This window comes from Rhinopithecus roxellana, chromosome 5 (assembly GCF_007565055.1).
Source record: "Rhinopithecus roxellana isolate Shanxi Qingling chromosome 5, ASM756505v1, whole genome shotgun sequence".
In the NCBI taxonomy this organism is placed as follows: domain Eukaryota; kingdom Metazoa; phylum Chordata; class Mammalia; order Primates; family Cercopithecidae; genus Rhinopithecus; species Rhinopithecus roxellana.
Genome location: NC_044553.1, coordinates 151,491,105 through 151,515,278, shown reverse-complemented (window position 1 = coordinate 151,515,278; position 24,174 = coordinate 151,491,105). Strand labels below are relative to the sequence as shown.

General features: G+C 54.5%; 1 protein-coding gene across 1 annotated transcript in view; it reads left to right on the top strand.

Annotated features, from left to right (window-relative positions):
- Positions 1-24,174, top strand: part of ITPK1 (inositol-tetrakisphosphate 1-kinase) — a 182,511-nt gene that overhangs the window by 98,082 nt on the left and 60,255 nt on the right. Inside the window, exon 3 of the mRNA XM_010384507.2 lies at positions 8,419-8,544. Within this exon, the coding sequence (XP_010382809.2) occupies positions 8,419-8,544 (126 nt within the window). The remainder of the gene's footprint in view (positions 1-8,418; positions 8,545-24,174) is intronic.

The following is a 24,174-nucleotide window of genomic DNA, read 5'->3' as shown; positions in this document are numbered from 1 at the left end:
GCGGTGCTAGGCCTTACCACTGCCTGCTCGCCCCCACAGCCTCCGTTCCTGCCCTTGTTTTCCAGGTTGGGGTGCCAGTGCCAGGCCCTTCAGCTTGGAGAGTTTCGCGAAGCTGACAGTGGTGTGCTGTGTCGGTGGCTGGCAGGATGGAAAGACCCTGATTCCAGCCCTGGACAGGCTCTGGCTTCCTGACCTAGGTGGCTCTCAGGAGATGGTGTGGTTGAAAACTTGAGGCCTGCCAACTAGGATTTCAGAATTGTCCTCTTCTCCTGGAGCTGGGGCACGTCTGGGTTGGCAACGCTGTGCTTGTGGGTGCTTCCCTGCTTCTGGCCCCCTCAGATTGTATCTCGGACCACATGATAGCTCCCCCCAGCCTCATTCCCTGCACGTCAGGAAAGGACGTCCAGCTGGCTGTGTTGTCGGCCCACTCCCCTTCCTGATGAAGGCAGAAAGCTCAGGAGCCTGTGTCCTGGAGCCACAGGGACCTGGGGGTGTTGGGGGAGATTTGCTGGTTATATAGCCTCAGTTCGGTTGTTTTGCCTCTTGACTTCCTTGCTTCATGTGTGAAATGGCGACAGTGGCCTCTGCCTCCTAAGGACATGGAGTTTACGTACTTAGGAGATTAGGTCTGTCATTTGCTCAGTGCAGCACCTGGAATATGATAAGGGCCCCGGTAGTTCTGGTGGAGGTGATGATCAGAATCATGCCGGTGGAAAGCCAAAGGAGGCCAGAGAACATTCAGCCTCGTGTGAGGAAGAAAGTCCTATTTGCTGACACCAGTGCAGCATAGTCAGCTCTAGTCACAGAGGGAAGTAATCGCCGGTCGGCCCTGGCTGTGTGCTCATCACGACTATAGGAAGGATATTTCTTTACCCTCACTCTGCAGGCGAGGAAGCAGGCTTGGGGAGGGGAGGGATGTACCCTTTCCCAGGCTGCACAGCTGGAGGCTCAGCCCCTGCCCTCTGACCTCTGGGCATCCTTCTCCCTGGGGAGGGAGCACCTCTGTGCTTGAGGTGGCCTGGGAAGAAGAGCATTGGCCAGCCATGGAGGAGTGCTGCGGGCAAGAGGATTCTGTAAGTTCCTTCCTCCAGGCCTGGCAACAGGAGGTTAATGTGTGGGATCCTCTCCGCTCTCCCCACAACACACACAGAGTGCGGTCAGGCTTTGTTACGTGGCCTCTGATTCCCGCCTTGTGGGTCCAGATCTGCCAGCCCTTTTATGCCCCCCTTTTTTTTCTTTTTCTGCCAGCCTGTGATTCATACTTTCCCCCCGGGACAGGACTAGATTGGTGCCTGGCAACAGAGGGAGGGGTTAGCTCCTATCAGCTCTAACTGTAGCCTCTCAGGTGCCACTGTGAACAATAACACAGATGAAGCAGCCCCTTGGCCAAGACACACAGATCGAGGGACTCATCTGGCAGATTGAAGGGACTGCTAGGGGTGAGCTTTCCTGGGATGCTGGGGAGTAGCCACGTCCGTGATGTGGCTCTATCGAGGCTCCTGCCTTCTGCTCCTAAGGACTCTGACAAGTTATCTTCCTCTTACAGGATAAATCCCCATTCCTCTCTCATCCAAATACTAAACTACAATGTGAAAAAAATCACAACTAAATTCCGTTCTCAACCTTGCAGTCACCTGTCGGGGCCTGTTTGCCTTAATCTGCTTTTCTCCCCTTCCCTTTCCCTTCCCTTCCGTCCTTCCTTTGTTTCAACAAATGAAAAAGAAAAGCTTGGGGTAGGGGGACCACCTATTTTATGAGGACAGATTAGGTTGTGCCGTATTTACCAACAGCCTCAAAATCTTAGCTGAAAACCGTGGGTTATTCCACACTCATGCCACATCTCCACAGGGCCAGCTAGAGGCTCTGTCCATCTTGTTCACTCAGAGATCCACAACTGAGCAGCCGCATCTGGAAGGTCGCTGGTCTTGCACCAGAGGGGAGAGAGGGCTCTGGAGACCTCACTCCTGCAGTTACGGGCTCTGCCCAGGAAACAGCATGTTCTATTTTCACTCACAGCTCATTGGCCAGAATGAGTCACATGATCACCCATTTACCAGGGAATCAGGAAGTGCAGTCCTGCCTTGTGTCCAGAAGAGGGGCTGATAGGCCAGGCGTGGTGGCTCACACCTGTAATCCCAGGACTTTGGGAGTCCAAGGTGGGCGGATCATGTGAGGTCGGAAGTTTGAGACCAGCCTGGCCAAGCATGGTGAAACCCAGCACGTCTCTACAAAACAAACAAACAAAAACAGAAAAGTGGCTGCTACTCACAGTCCTTTTATTTTCATATTCTGAGTTTTCTTATCAGCCTTTTCCACAGTAAGTGTTGGTTCATGTGGTTGTAATTCAAGCACCTACCCATATCTCTATCAAGACCTCTTCATTGTCATCTCAGTGACTGCTTTTGTTGTTGTTGTTGTCATTTTTTAAGAGATATGGCCAGGCACAGTGGCTCACGCCTGTAATCCCAGCACTGCGGGAGGCTGAGGCAGGTGAATCACTTGAGTTTAGGAGTTCAAGACTAGCCTGGCCAACATGGTGAAACCCATCTCTACTAAAAATACAAAAACTGGCTGGGTGTGGTGGTGCACGCTTGTAATCCCAGCTACTCGGGAAGCTAGGCCAGAGAATTGCTTGGACCCGGGAGGCGGAGGTTGCATTGAGTGGAGATCATGCCAGTGTACTCCAGCCTCGATGGTAGACCGAGACTCTGTCTCAAAAGGAAAAAAAAAAAAAAGATGCAATCTTGCCATGTTGGCCAGGGTGCATTCAAACTCTTGTGCTGAAATGATCCTCCCACCTCAGCCTCATGAGTAGCTGGGATTAAAGGTGTGCCCCACTGTGCCCAGCCACACCATCTCAGTGGCTCGTGACTAGCCCTTTGTAGTGGCATGCCCAGCATTAGCCAGCACCCCATTTTCGCACATGCACTCTGTGTCTTTTCTCTTGTCAGTATGTTGTCAGTGACTCTCCCTAGGCCAGAAGTGGCCTTCACCTGTTGATCATTTCCTTAGGCCAGCATCCCAGGAGTGGGTGTGCTTATCCTTTGCCTGCTCTTGGACCCGCCCCTCCAACACCCAGTGTTGAGAATGCAGAACAGGACTGGCCCATCCTGAGAACTCAGGGCCAGTCCTATTCTTAAGGAGCTGTGCTTGCCGAATGGGTGTAACTTTTCAGGGTCTAATGTCAACTCATAAATTCCCAGAACTTCGGCTCTACAAGGTAGCGCCATCCTTAGGCCATTTAGTTGTCTCGACCCTTTATCTTAGAGAGAAAAGTTTACCCACTCTTATGCCTTCAGGAGTTGGCTGTTTCTTCCCATTACCTGAGTAATTGGAAACCAGTTACTCAGGAATCAGGGAATTGGGTCAGAGAGCGTTTTCAACAGCTTCCCTCCCCAGCCTGGGGCAGAGGCTGCTAGGGTGACCAGTACTGTCCTTGTCCCAGGCTGCTGGTCTTGGTGGCAGCCCCCGGTGACCTCTAGCTCTTCACCTCTCTGGGGCTCCTTTGAGAGTGAGAGTTGTACTTGCCAGGGAAAGGCCTCCATCTCCTCTTTTCCAGGCTTCGTTTGGAATCAAACCCATTGAAAACACACCACTGTGTGTCATGGAGTCCTCCAAGGCCAAGCTCCTTTCCTTCTGTTTTTGTTTTGTTTTGTTTTGTTTTGTTTTTGAGTGAGGATCTTATTCTGTCTCCCAAGCTTGAGTTCAGTGGCATGATAGCTGACTGTAACCTCTGCCTCCCGGGTTTGAGCAATTCTCCCACCTCAGCCTCCCAAGGAGCTGGGACTACAGGTGCCCATCACCACACCTGGCTAATTTTTGTGTTGTTTGGTAGAGATGGGGTTTCACCATGTTGGCCAGGCTGGTCTCAAACTCCTGACCTCAAGTGATCTGCCCGCCTGGCCTCCCAAAGTGCTGGGATTACAGGCACGAGCCACTATGTCTGGCCACAGCGTCCTTTTTGAAGTCTGTCCATGAGGTTTCCAGATCTGACTTTTTCTTCTGAAGAGACCTGCTTCTGCTTGGCAAGGCCTTTGAACTTTGGTGATGGCAGTTCTGTCCCAGATTCTCAGATCCATGGAGAGGGCAGAGGAATAAGTCAGACTTCAGCCCTCTCACCCGTTATTGGTTGGGACAAAACTTTTGGGAAGTTTCCACCGATCAGTAATAATAAGAATAGTAAGTATAGGGAAACACAATAGCTGACATTTATTGAGTGTCACTGGCTGGGTACTGCTAAGAGTGGGTGTGAAGTTGTGAGATTGTGACATGTTATTTAACCACCCTGCGCCTCTCGTGAGTCCGCATCTCAGACCATTGTGAGAATTGAGTGACTCACTGCATGTGAAGTGCTTAGAGCAGAGCCTGGCACCAAGCAAGTTTGCAAGAGGTGGGTGCTAGTGCTGGGATCACGAGGCTTCTTGCTTTAAAGACAAGGAAACTGAGATTCCTAGAGGATGGTGGCAACACAGCCCTCTCCATTACCTGAGTAACTGGAAACCAGTTACTGAGAAATTGAGGAATTGGGTCAGAAAGATTATATGATACCACAGAGGAAGAGCAGCCTCCAGCTCTGGAGCAGGAGACAATGGATTAAAGAATCAGCTTCATAACTGGGGTTATAGTGCAATCTTGGAGGGATGTGCAAAGGGTTCTGGGGCTGTGGGGAACACAAGGGAGCCACTAATTATTCCTGTTTGGGCTGAGACGAGTTGAGAAATGTGAAAGAGGATTGAACTTTTGCTCTGGGACTCTTAACAATCCTGTGAGGTGCAGGGAAGGGTTAATAGCATCCTCATTTTATGACTAGGGAAACGGAGGTACTCCACAGCTCAGTGACCTGCTCTTGTTCAGAAGCTGGTGGATTGGGGATGGGTTTCTAGGCCTGTCTGCCTGGCCCACCCCTCCCCAGTTCCAGGTCCTGGGAGAGACGGAGTGTCAGGACGTAGCTCAGCTTGGTTACCAGGCTGGGTACGATTGGGTTAATCATTTTGGAAGTCAAAGAGGACTTTGGGGCCACTGGGGTTTGTAGGCCTTTGTCCTGTCTCCCGGCCCTGCCCCCACCTCTAGTAAGTCTCTGCCTTCGTCCCTGAGGGAAACAGTGGCCCCTTGTTTTCTCCGAGTTCTGAACTCCAAGCGCCACACAGAGCAGGATCCAGCATGGGCCCTGCAAGATGGCGTGACTTGGAAACAGAGCGCCCACAGACCTCAGGTCCCGGCGGGCAGCCTTTCATTGAGACACTCTTGCTCCTGCTGAGAGGGACAAACCAGACCCCATCCTCTGAGGAGGACAAGAAGTCCCTGGGAATATTCTCTTTTCTGGGGGCAGAGTGTGGTCAGAAAAGCAGAATGACAACCTTGAAATGAGTTTCTGTCCCCATGGCATCTGCGAGACATGCCTCTGTGGTGCCCTTCCCCCTCGGGCATCCCCCTGCACAGTGTCCTTTCCTCCATGGCCTCCCCAGTCTCAGGAGCCGGGCCCTTTCTCCTATAGGGCCGCACCCAAGGGCCCATCTCTTTTCCAGCCAGTGGAGGGAGACCGCAGCCCGTTTGCAGTGTGTTCAGGGGACAGGCCCCTTCAGGGCAGTTGTGGCATGTCAGGCACCTGAGGAAGAGCCACCAGAGCTGCCAACAACCCTGCTGGTACCCAGCACAGATGCCACCGCGAGAGGCGGGTGCACCTGAGAGCGGCCTAGGCCTTGTGTGTCCCAAGCTGCTGTTCTCACAAAAGGGTTTTACTGACATGAAAATGCTTGGAAAATACACGAAGGAGGGTGGCCCGTTTCCAGAGCTCAGCTGTTTACCTTCAGCAGAGCGCCAGGGATGCGGAGAGCTTATTTTCCAAACAGCCACGGTTGTCAGGTCTGCGGGCCTCAGGCCGATGCCAGGCAAGGACACCAGGGCGTCCCCTCTGCTCACCTCCTTCCCCAGCACCAAGGGAACCCCACCGTTTCTCCCAGGCAGGGAAACCTGGAGGGCTGGCTGGAGATGCGGTGTCCCGTCTCCCTGGCGGGCATGGGGGTTCTGCAGGCCTGGATGCGTCGCTCCTGTGGCCCGGCTCCGCCTGCGCTCGTAGCTGTCTTGGCCTCTCGTTGGTGGTGCCTGTCCCATTGGAGCCACAGACTGTAGTGGAAATGGGTTGGTGTTTGGCTCTGTCTGACAGGCCAGTGTTCTCTGCCCATGGCCTCTCTACCTTCCTTCAGATTCTACTTTTTCTGGGAAGAGGTGTTGGGTGGAGTGTAATTTGCAGAGCCCAGCAAAGCTCTTGCAGTTTCTTCTTTCTATCAAAGGGGAAACTGAGGCCCCAGGGGATGGCAAGCCCAGGTCAGCGGGCTGCTTGTGGAGGCTGACACGTGGGCATTGCTGCAGTCTCTATCCTGGCCGCTCCACCTGCGTGGCCCTGCTTGGTCATTTTCCTTCCTGGGCCGTTGGTGTCCTGGTCTGTGCAGCAGGGAGCGTCTTCCCCGGCCCCTCGGCTTGCCGTGAGGATGAGCCAATGCCAGGTCTCAGGAGATACTGGGAAGTGTCTTTCCCATCCCCTTCTTCACCCAAGAGCCCCAGAGATGGGCAACTTCTCAGCTAGCCTGGTTTTGGTTTTATTTTGTGTTGTTTTGTACACAGGCCTGTCACCATGGGGAGGGAACAGCATTCCTTAGTAGTTTCTTATTGTGAGGTCTAAAGGATTTTTTTTTTCTATATAGGGGAAATCCCTTAACATCTTTCCTGGCAAACAGTAAGAAAGAGGAGTTAAAGACACCAGCAGACAAGAGCTGCCCCGTTGCGGGGGTGCAACAGAGAAGAGTTTAGTAAGGGACCGTCACAGGGTGCGGGCAGGCCCGAGAGCCAGCACAGGACAAAGTTCCCTGCTAACAAGCCCTGAGAGCTGTCACCACCCCTAGGCCTGAGGGGACAAGGGGACCAAAATGTACCTGGAGCCATAGGGAAGGCGGTAGTATTGAGAGAGGGGCTGCCCTGCTCCATGGGGACTGTGTCTCCTGCCAGAAATATGGCAGGGGGTCAGGGCGTGAGGATGCTGCAAGTACACCCCTCCCTCTCTCCTTCTTGCCCATCTTCTGTTGTGCCTCCAGTTGGCCCAACTTGGCCAGAGGAGAAGGCAGCCAGGTGGTTGTGGCCTTAGAGGACAGCTGCCTAGGGCACAGAGCAGGCATGGGGAGCGGGGTTGTGGGGGCAGGCAGTGGGGAATGGAATGAGAAGCGCAGCCTGAGATCTGAATTTGTGTCCCCGCTCCACCGCCTTCCTGCTGTGAGACCCTAGGCAGGTTTTAAAAGTCTCCGTCCTCTACTTTCCTCATTTGTAAAATCACTTCTCATAGTGATTGTTAAATACAATGAAAGAAATGCACGCAAACTTTGAGTGTGGTGCCGACTGCCAGTGAGCATTTGTAGTTGTCATTATGATGTCTTTAGTAACATCTTTAAAACAGTCAGCCTTGAATCCTGGAGGGAAACCCACTTGGGGGTGGGGATGAGAGCAGGGGTGGGGCTTGTGACCTTCTCTGGCCTCTGCTGAGGCCAAATTGGGGGTCAGCCAGGTACTGGGCTGGCGCTGCTGCCTCCAAGGCACTGGCCTTGCAGTTGGTGGTGGCTGTGGGCTGGGAGGGAGGCATGTGGCGGGTCAGGCAGCGGGTGTCAGGCTGCCCCGGCTTTTGGCAAGTGTTCCTGTGTTGGGGTCAGGTGACGCTGACTGTCTGTTGGCCAGAGGCCTTGGGGACAGATCATCCCAACCTCAGGCACTTGCAAAAATAAACACCTTCCCCGGCAAAGCAGGGGAGCAGCGTGGAACAGATTGCAGGCAGCCCTGCACGCCTTCGCTTCTCCCGATGAGCCCAGATTTCAGTGTGAAGTGCAAGCGGCTGGTCGCTCGAAGCAGCAGCTTCTAGATTCCTGAGGACCACAGCTTTGCCAAGACTTTTTATAGGTTAGCAGAAGCAGTATCCGCTTAGATCTAAGTTCTGATCAGGCTGTATGACGTGAGTCATTTACTTAACCCCTTGGAGCCCTAGTTTCCCTAGGTGGTTGGGCAGATGGAATGTGTTCAGAAAAGCCTTTCTCTGTAAAGCCATTTCTCAGCATCACTTGCCTGGCCTGTTGACACCGTCACCTTGATTCCTCTTATGTGTCTTCTGCGTCCTGGGTAGCATGGGGCTTGGGGAACAGAAGTACAAACGTGGGCCGTGCCCTTGAGGAGTTAGCAGGAGAGAAGAGTTGTGGGGTCTTGGAGGGTTTGCCCTGCTTGTCCTGTCTGTATTTTCCATGTCAGCCCTCCTGCCCCATCTCCAGAGTGCTACAGGGAGGCTTGAGGGTCCTCTGGTGATGTGCCCCGGGGTGGACAGGAGGATGGGGGCAGTGGACTCAGGTGCTGAAGTTGTTGTTTTTGTCTGTGTTCCCTGCCTCCCAGCTGAACCTTAGCCGGCCGATCGAGGAGCAGGGCCCTCTGGACGTCATCATCCACAAGCTGACCGACGTCATCCTTGAAGCTGACCAGAATGATAGCCAGTCCCTGGAGTTGGTGCACAGGTTCCAGGTGAGTGAGGACCATGCAGCCCTTGGCTGTGGCATTTTCAGGAGGAGGAGGGAAGGCCCTGGAATGGCCGTGTGCGTGTTTAGGGCAGTAGCGGCTCTCTGGAGGTATAGTCTGGAGAAATGGCTCTGCCACTGGCGAGACATGGGCTTGTGGGTAGGTGCTTTGTGCGGCCTCGGTGTCCTCGGGTGTAGCATGGGGGCTGAACCAGGTCATGGTTGGGCCGTCTCCACCCCCTGGCTGTGTAGACACAGGTTTACTGATGAGGCACCACTGAGTTCTAGTGTGGCCTCCACACCCTCAGCACAGGCACGCGCAACCCTTTCCCCCAGCTCGGGTGAGCACAAGGGATGGAACCCTTTTGCTGCACTTGATAAAGGGGACTCCCGAGGGCCTTTGAACTGAGTCCTGCCTTGGTGGAGAACCCTGCCTCTGCCTGTTACTTTGACCTGGGTACTCACCTTTGAGCACAGCCAGAGGTATCTTGCTGAGTCCCTTGGTCACTTCCCTGTCCCCACCCCACTTCCCCAGCAGCCTCCCAGGTCCTGACCGCACAGTGACCTGCCCGCCGCCTTGGGGTTCTCATGCTGGCTACTGACTTGTTCTGTGTTCTTTCTGTTGTGGACAAGAACATGATTCTGTCCTCTGGAAAGCAGCTCAGAGGTCATGAAAAACAAAGTTGTATTGTCAGTCAAAATGCAGGCAAGATGGTAGCTGTTTTCGGGCCTGCCTGGTGGGATGGGGATGCCTGAGCTGGGGTTTCCAGCATGTGATAGGTGCAGATTTGGTGCCCTACTTTTCTTCATCAGGACAAAGGGCATCTCGCCCGCCTCCTGGTCATCCACTGTCGCCGTCCTGCTGACACTATTTTCTCCCTGTGTGTTTGGGGTTGGCCACCTTGGCCCCTCTTGCTTCCCTGGGGCTCTCACCCTGTTCCTTGGCCAATTCCCTGCTGCACATTCCTGCTTCCCACCAGGAAGTGGCCCCAGAGGCAGGTGCAGTCTGCTCCCGGCCTCCCCTGCTCGGGGGCAGGGCATGTCACACATTACGCCCTCCAGGGCGTCTGCCCCCCCAGTGGCCCCACGTCCATTCCACTTGCTGGACGCTGTCTCCTTCATCGGACTGGAGACTGTGGGAAAAACATGGTTGGGCTCCTCTGTGACCTCATGGAGCCTCAGTTTCCTTATTTTTAAAATGGGTGCTAGGAATAAGAAAAGCTCAGACCATGTTGGGAGGAGTGTGCTGGGGCTCGATGGGAACAAGACAGAAGAGAAGTGTGCCCTGGTGATGCACTGCTTCCTGAGCCCCTGTCCCATGCCAGGGCTGGGCTGATCAACACTCACCCACGTGCTGCATTTGATCCCCACAGCCTTGGTGCAGACTCACCAGCCTTGTTGATAAGCAGGAAGCAGAGGCGTGGGAACATATGCAGCTTGTCCACAGGGAGCCGGCAGAGCCGGGGGTCAGTCCTGACTTTCTCAGGTGAGCCACTGCTCATCCTGGGGGCTTGCTGTTCTGTTCCTCTCTGGCCCCAGCCTATACAACTGTCCTGGGGTGTGGTCCCAGCCAATCCAAGTCACACAGCGACTTTCCCCTGAGCCATTTGCTCCTGCCTCACCCCCGTCTCCTTCGGAAGGCCCCCGAGTCCCCAGTTCATGTTCCTGTGGTGCCCTCGGGGGACATTTTCTGGAGGAGCACAGCCATGCCTAGGCTGCCGCACAGCCCTTTGGTGCAGGGATAGCGCATCTCTTGCTGAGTCCATCTGGGGGATAGTGGCCTTCCAGATGCCTGATTACCATTACCTCCGAAAGCACCGCAGAGCAGTTACTGCATACCAGGCCCTGCTGGGAAGCGCTTCACGGCGGTTGACCCGCTTGCTCCCGTGAGCTGTAAGGTTTGATGATTCCTGTCCTGTGGATGAGGAAGCAGGTGCAGGGCAACTAGAAAGTGGTCCAGGTAGGATTAGAGCCTCCGCTAGCTTGCTCTCCTCACGTGCTGTGTGGCCTCTCCAGAGATGGGTGAGGTGGAGGACTTGGGAGTCAGACTGTCTTCAAGGCAGATCCTTGTTCCAAAACTTAGGAGCCGCTCGCCTCCCCCCAGCCTCAGTTCCTTCCTCCTTGGGTGGGCAGGTTGCTGGGAGGAGTAAACGCCTGTGGGTGTGAAGTTCCCGTTGTAGCTCAGTGCCACTTCGTCACACCCACACGGTTGCTCTTCCTAGAGAGAAGGCCACAGCTCCCGGCTAGCCTGGGCCCGGAGTTCTGGAACATCTGCTCCCAGGCTCTTATCCCTCTTGCCTGCTCCCCAGATACACACACAGCCCACAGCCCAGGCAGGTGATGTCCAAACAGTGAATGAGAGTGCCCACTGTGTTCCTTTTCTGGGCAGAAAAGAATATTAACAGGGAGAATGTGTGGAGGGCAGCATGGGGACTTGTGGCTTAAGGCTGTCAGGCAGCCACAGGTGTGTTTCTCAGGTAGGGTCTTGGCTGGGTCTTGGGGGATGGTTGCCATGACCTCACCATAACCTCCCAGCACCAGTATTTCTGGGATAAATTTTCATCGCCATCTGTGCTTCAGTAAGAAGCCGGATATCTGATAAAGTGGGAAGTTTTCTCCTTTGTGAAGAGAACAATCCTTTGGGGAAAAGGGTGCGGGGCTGCACTTTCCAGAGGCCCCAGGAGAGAGGAGGCAGGCGGGGCTGGCACAGAGAAGGACCGAGAGGCACTGGGATGGGGGCCGGGGAAGAGGCTTCCTTCTACCACTGGTCACTGGGCTGTCAGCGTTGACCGTCCCCCTCCCTCTGCCATAAGATGCAAGTTCAGAGCCAGACCATGTAGACCCAGGGAGGCGGACACTTGACCTCAGTCGTGCCATTTGTTTTCAGATTTTTGTTTCAAATTTTATTTTCCAGGCATTAACTAGGAGGCATGAGTGTGGTTTGAGGACTGGGAGGGATAGGGATGCTATAGGCAGAGGCAGGGGAAGCAGCACGCAGAGCTGGGGTCCTCCCATTTTGTTGTGAGCAGGAAAACAGGCAAGATGCTTTGCCCCAGCAGGGGCTCAGCTGGAAGGGCCTTCTCCACAGGCCATATTCAGGTCCAGGGAGGAAGGAGGAAGTGGTTTGGGGCTGTGTGGGTGGAGACAAAGACATTTCTGAGATGTTCCTCAGGGCCCCGGAGCACTGCACCAGGCTGCCTCTGTGAAAGCTCTGGTCCCCAGGGAGGGAAAAATTCCCAGAGTCAGGAGGCCATGCCTGCTTCTGGCTGCCCTGGTGGGCAGGTGGAGGGTGTGGGCCAGAGGCTTACTGCAGAACATTAAAGCTGCTGGTCACAGAACCTTCACCACTGCCCCAGGGTTTTGGATTTTTTTTTGTTTTTATTTGTTTGTTTTTTGTGTGTTTTTGATTGGCTTCTAAATGGCTTGGCTCGGAGACTCGGTTGGGATGATTCAGTTGTTTTTCTGTTCCAAGGTTCACGTGGAGCCAGCAGCCTGGTGCCTCTGAGGCTCTGCCTGAGGTTTGGTTCTCAGTGTACAGACCCAGGCAGGGGCCCCCAGGGCCTGGCCACATGGGCAAGTGGGGCTGGCGTGCCAAGAGGGTCCCTGCCCTGGGCCTGGGGACACTAGGGGCCTCCTGGCCTGGTGAGTGGCTTCCCCAGGGGAGCAACACACGCCTTCTCCTCGCCGTGGCGCCCGGAGCCATCTGCCAGGTGTGGACGCAGGGTGGGAGGAAAGGGGCCCGCCCTCCTTTTCTGCTGCCCCTTCTAGCCCCAGAATTGCCTCTGAAGGGCTGCAGTGATTGCGATCCATGGGTCATGTGGGGCTGCCTCGGGGGACTTTCCTGGGATTCTGCCTGAATAAGCTTAGAACTGACGAGGTTTTAGTCTCAACTGCTGCCTCTTCCCTGTCTTTATCAGAAGGACGGTAATTGTCCCCCAGATGTTCCCTGAACTCCCGGTCTGCACACAGACTGCAAGGAGAGGGTCCTCTGCGGTCGCCCACGAGCTCCTGGCCAGGAGGGGAGGCCGGCGGGCAGACCCAGAACTGACCTCAGTGCACCTAAAGTGATGAGTTAGGAAAAACACGGGTCTGATCATAGCATGGCTTGGCTTGAAGCATCCCATGCTTTCTTATTGCTGTGACACTGAAGGCCATGATTGCCAACTTGACCCATGGGGCCTCAGTGATCTGCCCCACCCACTCCTTCCCTGGCCCCCTCAGCAACTGCTCAGGCTCTGATGCGTGTCCACCTCGGCGTCTTTCCACAAGCTGTTCCATCAGCTCAGTGCCCCTTCCCAAGAAACATCCTCCCTCGTGAGCTGACTAATGACACATCTCTTGTCCCAGGCCCTGCCAGCTTAGCACTGTTTCTTCATGCCCTTCGGAAGTTTGTAATTCTTTATCAGTGGCTATTGTCTGTCCCTTCACTGGGGCAGGGATTGTGTCTGCTCCCAGCAGCTGGTGTTCCCACTGCCACCTGCAGTGCCTAAGTGTTTAGGTGGAGGCGCATGCCCTGTGCTGGTCATGTGCTGGGATGGGGCTTGCGGAGGGAGGACATGGCTCTGCTGGGCTGCTGGGAGCAGGGAGGGAGGAGGCCAGGAGGGTTCATGAGGCAGATGGCACTGCCTGCTGGGCATGTATGGCGATGTCTCCAGGTGTCAGCGAGGTTGGAGAGGGAGCAGCAAGGCCAGAGCTCCAAAGCTCTTTCATGCCAGGCTGTGCAGCTTGGAATCTATCCTGCAGGGAGAGTGGGGCGGGGATGGTGGTGATACGATCGGACATAACTGGCAAGAGAGAGGCCCTGCTTCGAAGGGGAGATTGCCAGTGCAAGATGAACTCTGAGCAGGTGAGGACACTGTTTACTCCTTGGAACCTGGGTGCTTCCAAGATGAAGAAGGAGCTCATGGCCCCAGGCTCAGTGTTGTGCCCATCTCAGCCCCAGGTGCCCCTGCATGTGGTCCTGAGCGTCCCCTCCCTCTGCCGCCGTGACAGGCCGGCCTCTGAGCAGCTTGAGCCTTGTCCAGCCTACACAGGACAAAATTGCACTCACCTCCTGGCTCCTCTCAGTGTGTAATGATCTAAAGTGGATCTGGGAAGGAAGCTCCTGCCCCGAAGGATCCAGGAAGAGAATGCACACTTGGCCACACTGGTTCTTTCTGTGTTTTCCCTGGAAGGAAACCATGTTTAGCCTTCAATAGTGCCTCCCTGATCCCACCACCCTCCTGAGGGGACAGGAAGCAAGTGGGACTGGGAGCTGGTGGGAGGGGTGACGTTTGAGGTCCTCCCTGCTAGTCCGCCAGGTGAGGCCAGGTTTCACTGCAGGGATAGACAGCTCCCCTCACCCAGCACAGGCTGAGCTTGGCTTGCGCCACATGGTCACGGAGGGTTAGGCACAGCTTTGCAGTCTGAAATAACAGCCGTCACAGCAGGGGGTGAGAAGGCAGTGAGGCTTATGCTGGCTCTCAGTGTCTACCTTGTGGTGACACGGACTCATCCATCTCACTGGACCTCCCTACAGGCAAGGGAACTCAATACTGCATAGTTCCCTTTTCTTTTTAAAAACAACTAAAATACCTTGTTAGGGTTATTGTTAGCATTAAACTAATTAATACCTGCGATGCCCATAGTGCTGGCATGGTGTGAGTGCTGCATGTGTGTGTAATGGTCGACCACGCTTACTGTGAGTGCCTGGGGTGTGATGACACGTGCAAGCCACTCAGTACAGGCCTGGCACCTAGTGAACCGTCAGTCACCGTGGCTTATGTCAATATTATTCTTACAGTGACAGTAGGACTACTCTGTCAGCCTTATCTGTGGCCGCAGCTGACTTGAGAGCTCTCAGTCCTAATTGGAGTCAGTAAGGCAGTGATTATGAAAGTGTCCCCAGACGGGAGATGCATTCTGTGCTAGGGCAGCAGAAATGCCTAAAAGGCAGGGCCAGGTGGGGGTCAGAGGGACTCGAGTGCTGTTCCCTGGCCCCACCCTTCACCTGCTGGCCCACCTGGGCCTCGATCCCCTTGCCTACTGCATAGGGAAGGTGCAGGATGGCACAGAAGACCTTCAAAGCTGTTGCGTCTGCCTCTAAAGGACTACCCAAGGCCTCGGCTCACATTTACCCCAAATATGATTTCACAGCTGCATTGAATCAGACCCTGTCGGCCCCTGATGTTTATTGAGCAGTTGCCAGCACAGGGATGGAGAGGAAGTAGAAGAAACAAAGGTTTTTGTTGTTCTAGGTCTTCGAATCCGACTTGGAAGATAACATCTAAGCCTATCAGAGGATAAATAACACTGTAGAATCTAAGTGGGTTTGTGTCGGCTTTGCCTTTGTGCCTGCTGACCGGTGGGGTCAGAGTAAGAACCGTGTGCCCCTGGAAGGGGTTTGTGTTGTCACCAGGGAGCCGTGGGACGGCTCCCTATTTGCCAAGCAGGTACCACGTGGCCCATTCTGCCGTGGGCAGTTCTTATCTCTTATGTCTTTGATCCTCATCTCAGTCCCTGAGATAATGGAATTATTTCCCCATTTTTCAGCGGGAGACAACTGCGGCCCAGGAGAGTTAAGTCACTTGCCCAGGGTCAGGTAGAAAGCTGCAAGGCCAGGATCATAGCTTGGAGGGGCTTTGGTGACAGCTGATGGCTCTGTGGGTGGTGTGAGGGTTGGTGATTTCAGGGCCACCTTGGCAGGAGGTCATCATCTGGGATTGCCTCTGACACAGCTGGTGTCATGTGACAATGAGACTGCTGGCCAGCAAATGCCACGGGAGGCAGAGTTGGACGCATCTGGTGGCCGTGGTCCCAGAGAAACAGATCATGTCCTGTTCTGGGGTGGCGGTGAGGTCAGCCTCTCGATAACTGCTGCCCTGGGTCATAGGCGACTCCTCCTGTGATGTCTAGCCACACAATCTGTCCATTGTGCACCAACACCAGGCCAGGAATCGCCCTTTCTGCTTTGGGGAGGGTGGGACCATTCTGTGCCGTTAGCCTGTTGCAGTTGCTTCCACTTGTGGAAAGCAAGCCTGTTCCCCAGGAAGACATGTGGCCCTCTTACAACCAGGAGCAGAGCTAGACTTTGTGTAGCTCAGTTGGGACAGGGGCAGGAGAGGGCACCCCAAAGCCTGATCTCTGAGCCAGCGTGTGGGCTGCCGCCCCTCTGCTTGTGTGTGGACAGTCAGGGTTTTTCAGCTCAGGGTCTGGGGGCTTGTTGAGTTTTAGAAATATTAATGTTTATCAATAATACATTTTCCCCAAAGTTTTAGAAAGAACTTTTATGCACACTATTTCTGGGTTTCTTAACCTCAACATGATTGACAACTTGGGCTGGATAATTCTGTGCTGCTAGGGGCTATCCCAGGCAATACAGGGTGCTTAGTGGCCTTCTCGGCTGCTCATTACCAGATGCAAGCAGCTCTCCCCACCAAAAATCTCTCCAGATGTTCCCTGGTGGAGGGAGCCCACGCCATCCGTGGTTAAGTGGCACCGCGTTTTGTAAGAGATGGGTCCAGCAGCTCTGAGAGCTCAGGCAGGCCAGTCAAGTCGTTCCTGGTTTTTGTGTGGACCCTGAGGCCCTGTTGGGTAGTTTCTGGGTTTTAGTGTTTAGAATTGCACACCAAGAGGACTAGCATCTTGTGGCTTCTTTTCTTCAGTAATATGAATACCTGCGGTACAAAGGACACCCTGTTTTCTGTTTCCTCCTGGTTTGTGTGGGTGGCATGACTTCTCATCGTGTTTCTGTGCTGCCTGTACAGGCTATGTGCCCGGGATAAAGCCCACTGTGGCTGCCTTTGTTTTCATGTAATAAATCCCATTGCCACCTCACCAGCCAAGAGTACAACCGGCCAGGTAAACCATGCGCTGGCCCTCTGCTGACCTCGGCCTTCTGGGATGGACAGAGTGAGGCATGAGGATATCCTCTGAGCCCCTCCCTGAAGGTCCCTGCCCCACCTCCCACACCTCCTGGCAGCCAGCCCTTGATCTGGCCCTGGCCCTTACCCATTTGTCTCTCCACTGATCTGTGAGATCATTTATCAATAACGATGATGTTCATTCAGCAAGTCTTAGTTGAGAACTTACTGTCTGCCAGAGTTCCTAAAAGACATTACAGATGCAACAATCAATAAGACCTGGTGGACACAGCCCCTGCCCTGCTGGAGCTGTATCCAAGTGTGAGTGCATTGGATCATGACAACAAAACCTAGGTAAATAGAGGACAAGGTAACACAGCCCCGGTGATGGCGAGTACTAGGAAAAAACACACCGAGGCCTGGGAGAACAGAGAGGTCCTTGTTACTGATCCTCTGAGGAGTTGACATTGAGCTGAGGCCTAAAGGGCAGGACAGTCAGGAGGGGAGCAGGCAAGGGGGCAGCACCTGGCCAGGCCCTTCAGTGAGACAGGATGGAGCTGCAAGGACCCACAGTAGCCAGGCACAGCTGGAGCACAGTGGCTAGGGCTGTCTGCAGTGGACTGGGAGCTGGCAGGAGCCAGGCTGAGCCTGGGCCTGGTGGCCTCCTGGGAGCGCTGGGTAGCTCTTTGAGGACTCGAAATATTATGCCAGCTCCCCTCTTTGATGGCTCCAAGTTGAGCCACAGACAATGTGACATTTTCTAGTCCCCAAGCTCTCTGAGGAGGAAGGAGCCCTGCCCATTGCAGTAGTCAGAGGTCAAGGAGGAGCTCCCGGGGCAGCAGGACGACTCCCACTTCTGAGCATGCCCACAGCCACTGAAGAGGATGGCTGACATGTGGAACAGAGGCCAGTGTCATCCACAGGGTAGATGTCGTAGCCAGGTCACCCCTGGCAGCAGGAGCTGTCTCTCTTCTTGTGCACCTAGAGCGTGCACCAGAAACTAGAAGACTAGGGTGGCTGGATGCAGAGGTGAGGAGCCCAGGGGTCCTCTGGCCTCAGTGACCCAGTTGGCCTAGGTCAGCAGCACCGCCGCAAACTGTGCCCTGATTCTGGATGACTGTTCTCTCCCTGCAGACACTAGTTTGTAAGCCCTGCTGGCTGTGAGTCATGTTTGCAAACCCAGCAATGCATCACATGGACAAGGCATGGGAATCCGTGGGCTGCCAGGAGGCATTGGCTTGTTCTGGGAACTGAAAGTCAGACTCAGCCAGGCGACTGTGGGCCAGGTTGAGGTGGGTGGGGCTCCAGCAGGCATGTCACCTTTGGCCTTGATGTAGGGAAGCTGCTCTCCTGTGTGTTACTGTACACAGGGGAGGGGCCGCTGCACAGGCCCACCAGAGCAGGTGCGTGGGAATGCGTGTAGGTGTTCAGACAGGCGCTTAGGGGGTGTTGGGCTGCTGCTGAGGTTGGTGGAACCCAGCTCCGTGTGACCTTGGGCAGGCAGCCCCTTTCTTGTCCTCCTCTCGTTCAGCTGGTAGCTGTGACAGTGGGCCAGGTGACCGACCCCTTCCAGCTCCATCTGTGTGGAAATCACAGCTGTCCCTTTATCCTGTGGGATCCTTCCCTTCCCTGGTCGCCTAGAGGACCTGACTAGTACGATGGTGCTGTGACAGAGAGCATGTGACATTTGTCAGGGAAATAGCTCTGGCTGGACACCTTGCCTGCCTCCCGCTGACAGAAGGTGGAGAAAGCTCGTAAAAGTTTGGTGTGAAATCTGGGGAGAGAGGGGAGGTATTGTTTTCAGTGGCAGGCCTGGAAAAAGGGGGCGTTTGCTGTCTCCAAATAATAGTGTTCTGTTTCCTTCCAGCCCTCTCCTCTGTAGCGGTCAGGGTTATGTTTTGGCCTGAAAACCATTGTTTTGCCTGGGTCTTTCTGCTGGCTCTTGAACAACGGTTTCTCTCCCAGAGAGCCTGCGGTTTCTCCCAGCCATGGCTCACACCACGTGCCAGGCGGCTAAGTGAGGTGCATGACACTGTAATGCCTCAGTAGCCCCAGTGGGAGGATGACCAGAAGTGACCATTGTGGGTGGCACCCACCTTCAGGATGGGAGTGCCTGTGACCTGCAGGCCACAGGAGACACAGTGGGGTCTGCATGCAGAATCATATTCAGGGTGCCCTGTTTGTCTGGGTGCTCAGGCCCCTGCCCTGCTCCACCCCACACAGCCCCTTTTAATGTCTTCCCCCAGTCTGGAATGGAGAATCATGTACAGTTCATTGACCCTGGAGGCTGGAGCCTGGTTGCTTTGAATCCCTTATTCTATATTCATTCTGTTCATCAGGGAGGGGATGGGTTGTTGTTGGTGTCTGCTCCAGGGAAGCTTCCCCAGCCCTTCCCAGGGCTCTAGCGTTTCCCCTACCCCTTGTTGGGCTTGGGACACTGCGTTTGACCAGCTTGCACATGGACTGTGAGTCTGATGGATCCTAAGTGTGGCTTGCCCTGTGCACCACTGCTGGGCTCTCAGCAGTCTTGAACGAGCTGGCACGTGCATTTGGAATAAGTTTGTGAACAAAGTCCCTCTGCTGCCCAGCCAGCCACTTCCCCTCTTGGGGGGCAGCCATCGGTTCCAGTGGCCTGGAGCCTTTCCAGGGGGTTCTGTGGGACTGAACACAGACAGTCTTCCTTGCTACACAGCCCCTGTACAATGGGGCTGTACGGTATGCCCTGGAAGTGATCTCATCTTAGTCTTTTGCAGGCAGCCTCATTCTAACGGCTGCTTGTTAAATGGCCTTCCTCTCCTTTACCAAGCCAGCTCTCTACTGGTGTACACCTAGGGCGTTTCTGATCATGTTTTAGAAGCATGGTGTAGTGAATAGCCTAGTACATGTATTTTTGGGTACACAGGTGAGAAATTCTGTAGGATAAACAACTAGGAATCGGGATGCTGAGTTTGTGCATTCTGAGTTTTGGCTGTTGTCCAGTTTCTCTCTGCAGAAGCAGTGCCCGTTACACTGCCACCAACTAAGGACTGGTCCCTTTTCCACCACCTTCGGAAGCGTCTCTAATCAGTTGACCTTGGCATGGAGTCACAGTGTTGGAGGGTGCCAGGATCCTGGCAGTCTCCTCCTCTTGCCTGTTGGTTTTGCCGCGGGGAGCTCTAGGCCTTGGGAAGGGTGCTGCCTCACTTGGCTTGGCCAGACCCTGAGTCTGGGCCATCTTGCCCCGTCTGGTGCTGTGTTCTCACGCTTCACTTTTCTCTTCTGCACTCCATGTCTGACCACCCCAGCCTGAGCTCAGGGGTTTAAATATTGGCTCGCAGGAGCTAATAGGCCTAGAGGCAGATTGCATCAGAGTTTTCCTTTTGCCAGCTCTACCAAATCACAGAGATCACTGTATAAAAGATGAAGGCAGCCTATCAGTTCTTCCTGAACAGCAAGGTCCAGCACACATACCCCTAAGGCCAGCACCACATCTGACACACCACCAAGACCGCATCCCTCCCCAGCTCCATCCTGTGGCCTTGCAGGCTGCTGGACTGGTCACTCCATAACCCATCGCTGTCCTTGTCACTTCCCGGCTCAGGACCCTGTTGCTTTAGAGTCAGGTCCAAACTGACCAGCTGGTCAGTTTCCTCAGCTGACCCGTCTCCTGCTCTCTACCTTGTCCTCACCTTTCATGTTGAGACTGCCGTCCGCCCCAGCCCTGCTAGGCCCTCGGCAGGCCTGCAAATGTGCTGGGCTCCCCCACCCCAGACCTCTGCTTTTGCTGTCCCCTCTGCTTGGAGTGCCCTTTCTCCCCCGGCCCATGCCTGTGGCCCTTTGTGGTTTATATCACCAGCCTCAGCAGGCTCCTCCCCAGCCCCCAACCCTGTGCCCCCCACACCCACACTTCCCTGCTCCTTTTTTGCTGGTCAGTCCCACGCCTCTCCTTTGCTCAGCCACATGGCTGCCACTTAGTAGCCTCTGGGAGGGTGGGGAGAATGCGATTGCTTGATTGTGAATAGGTGACATCCATCACCACACACGCGCACACACACACACACTCACGTATTCTTACACACACACGCACTCACTCACAAACTCTCACACACACGCATTCTCACACATGTGCTTCTCAGAGGCTGCCACTCTTTCTGCTCTTGTACTGTCTGGGAGGCCTCAGGCTGAGTGCTCAGACGTGGGAGATTTCTCTGGAATACAAATGAGGGTTGCTTAAGACCCAAGTGTCTGCTGATGGGAGAGCTCAACTCTCCCAAGGGGCCATTTTAGAAAAGTTAGGAAAGGGCCGGGCGCGGTGGCTCAAGCCTGTAATCCCAGCACTTTGGGAGGCCGAGACGGGTGGATCACGAGGTCAGGAGTTCGAGACCATCCTGGCTAACACGGTGAAACCCTGTCTCTACTAAAAAATACACAAAGCTAGCCGGGCGAGGTGGCGGGCGCCTGTAGTCCCAGCTACTCGGGAGGCTGAGGCAGGAGAATGGCGTAAACCTGGGAGGTGGAACTTGCAATGAGCTGAGATCCGGCCACTGCACTCCAGCCCGGGCGACAGAGCGAGACTCCGTCTCAAAAAAAAAAAAGAAAAGTTAGGAAAGAAGGAGTGAGGAAATGCCCTCACACACTAGGACTGAATCCAGGAGAAACAGACTGCAGGGAACCGCAGCCTCAGAGGACAGCTTTGCCTGGGCTAGTGGTCGGTGCCTGTCGCCAACGCGCAGCTGTCCACGGCCCATCAGGGTATGCGTCCAGCTAGCTTCCCTCCCTCGCCTGTGGTGGGCATGGATCTCGCTGGCTTGCAGGCGACTGGGGTGCGTGCAGTGACCGTGCCGTGGTTGTGCTCTGAGGACAGCATTCCCTGGCTCCTGTGTTTGAATGTCTCTGGGCCTGGGGGGCATCTGGCTCCATTCGGGGACCTAACAGCTCTGTTTTTGGTTTGTTCCTCACATCACAGAATCAAATAATCTAGAACTTAAGAGGCAGAAAGGATGTTATAAGTGAGTTATTCTAGCCCACGCATCTTACAGATGGGAAACTGAGATATAGATAACTTAAGTGACTTTCAGAAACACACATAAAGTGAATGGCAGTTCTCGGACTTGTAACCCAAGTTTCTTGACTTGGCATTTGTTTCAACTTGCACAGTGCCCTAGGACCCATGCATTGGGGTTAAGTTAGCCAGGTGCAGCTGGACTGTGAAAAAGATTATCTGACAGTGACGGGCAGGCAGAAGCCTTGGCTGACTGTCAGAGACTGTTACATAGGTTGCACACTGCACAATCCAGTGGTAGGCTTTGTGAATGGCACCTTGGGTAACTAGGCTTGATGGTCCTGTCCCAGCGCACAGTGGATGCTGCTGCAACCTTCTTTTGGCTCTTGGGAGCCCACCTCCAAGGTTTACCTGCATGCATCTCCAACTCCGACCCTATGCCAGCCTGGCCGCCTGGCACATTCTGTTGCACCCAGGCCTAGTGTGGATTTCCCAGGACTGTCTGTGGTGTGTGGTTTTCTGTAAGCTGTAATCAACAGGCAGGTGTTCTGGGAGGTGCCAGGAAGGCTTTGCCTGGGGGATGTTCGGCTGGCCTTGGTTGATGACAAGTTAATCAGCAGGGGTTAGTTTCACGGTTGCAGTGGTCTGCCAAGAGAGTTCATTACTTGTCCTTCCCAGAAAGCATTGCTTAGCCTACCTGCCCCTGCCCCCGCCCCCATCCGCATGTGACCTGATCTCCCAGGGAGAGGCTTTGCTTTCTGCAGAACCACACTTTCTGCCTTCAAAAGTACAACTGCTCTTGACACTGGTGTATCTGTTAGTCCTCCCCCTGCAGGGGCCACTCCTTCATTCAGCAGCTGCCCTGGGAGCCCTCCTGTACGTAAGTGCAGTGCTGGCCCTGACACGCTTTTCCCCCTGTGCCATGCGGACCCTCCTCACAGAGGTCCTGTGGACTGTGGCCTTCAGTTATGTCACGTATTTACTGTCCTAAGGGGTGTGTGTCTTCCATTTGCTTACATCCGTCTTGCTTCAGGGCTGGGAAGAGAAGCAGAGCCTCTGGTCCAGCTGTGGCTTTGAGAAAACAAGGAACCAGTGAGGACCGTGGGTTGGGAGGAACAGTGGAGATGGAGCTGCAATCTCAGCTCTGCCACGCTCCCTTGTGACCCTGGCCTCACTGCCACTTCCTTTTCCCTTTCCGAAAAGTTGGGGGGGTGGACGAAGGGTCCATCTGGGTTTTGCTAGTTCTGACCTTCTGTGCCTTTCCGTCTGGGAAAGGAAATTGCAAACTAGACCTACTGTTTTTTCTTGGATGCTCTACCTCATGCTGACCCCAGATGGAGCACGCCCGGCCTCCCTGGACTGCCAGGCTGGCGGCCTCGCCTTGGGGTAGCGAACATGAGAAAGGCTTCCCTTTCCCCTGAAATGCTGCTGAGCAACCCTGGCCCTAGTTAGAGTTGAGATGCTTTTCATTTCACCAGGCCTTCTATGCCTTGGGTCTTTGACTGGAGGGCTGTGGAGCCAGAGGCCCTGGGTTCGGACCCCATCTTGGCCACTCCTGGCAGGGAGAGCCCTGGCCACCCACTAGGTGCTCTGAGCCCTACTTTGTTTTCTTTTTTCTTTTTATTTTATTTTGAGACAGGGTCTCACTGTAACACCCAGGCTGAGTGCAATGACGTGATTACGGCTCACTGGAGCCCCAAACTTCCCGGCTCAAATGATTCTCCCACCTCAGCCTCCTGAGTAGGTGCACACCACCACACCTGGCTAATTTTTAATTTTTTTGTAGACACAGGGTCTCGCTATGTTGCCCAGGCTGGTCTTGAACTCTCAGACTCAAGCAAGCCACTTGCCTTGGCCTCACAGAGTACTGGAATTATAGTCATGAGCCACTGCACCTGGCTGGGCCTAGTTTCTTTGATTGTCAAATGGAGCTGCTAACGGAATCTACATAGGGTTGTTTTGAGGGGAAATGTGTCCATTCCTGCAAGGTATATAGGTCTGTGACCTGTGCTTGGTGAGCATGTTTATGACTCACCCTGGAATCTTGGCAGGACCCCCGTCAAGATGCCAAGGCTTCAGGAACCAGAGACTTCCAGGGTTTCACTTGGCGCTGGGTACAGAGAAGCTGGTGGAAAGGCCAGGCCTTGTGGCCCTCAGCTGGGCCTGGCTGTGCTCTCAGGAGGAGTCAGGGGAGTGAGATTGTGCTAAATGAGCCCAGGATCACTTCCATTCCCATGAAAGCCCCTAGGAGTACTTTTAACAGCCATAAGGAAGTAATTTCACTGGTGTTAATGGGGTGGCCGAGTGTTAACTGAACACACAGGCCCTGATGCAGTGGATCCTCGAGTCGGCCGGGAAGTTTCCTCTGGGCGTGGCACGCTGGATTTGCCTTGGTGCCGACCCGTAGCTCCCTCTGGAGCCAGATGGTGGTCAGGATTCTAGAATCCTGTTGAGTTCAGTACAGGAGGCTGTTGTTATCCCCAGCCAACGCTGCTGTGGCCATGGTGGAGGTAACGGAATTGTGCCCCCTCTGATGCTTGATCTATTCCCCGTGGAAAGCTGGAGTCCCGAGAAGCAAACTCCAGGCAGGCCCACGCTGGCGTTCAAGCCTGTGCTTGCCGTTTGTTTGTTTGTTTGTTTGTTTCCTGAGACAGATTCTTGGTCTGTCACCCAGGCTGGAATGCAGTGGCACAATCTTGGCTCATGCAACCTCTGCCTCCCAGGTTCAAGCGATTCTCCAGCCTTAGCCTCCTGAGTAGCTGGGATTACAGGCACCCACCACCATGCCCGGCTAATTTTTGTATTTCTAGTAGAG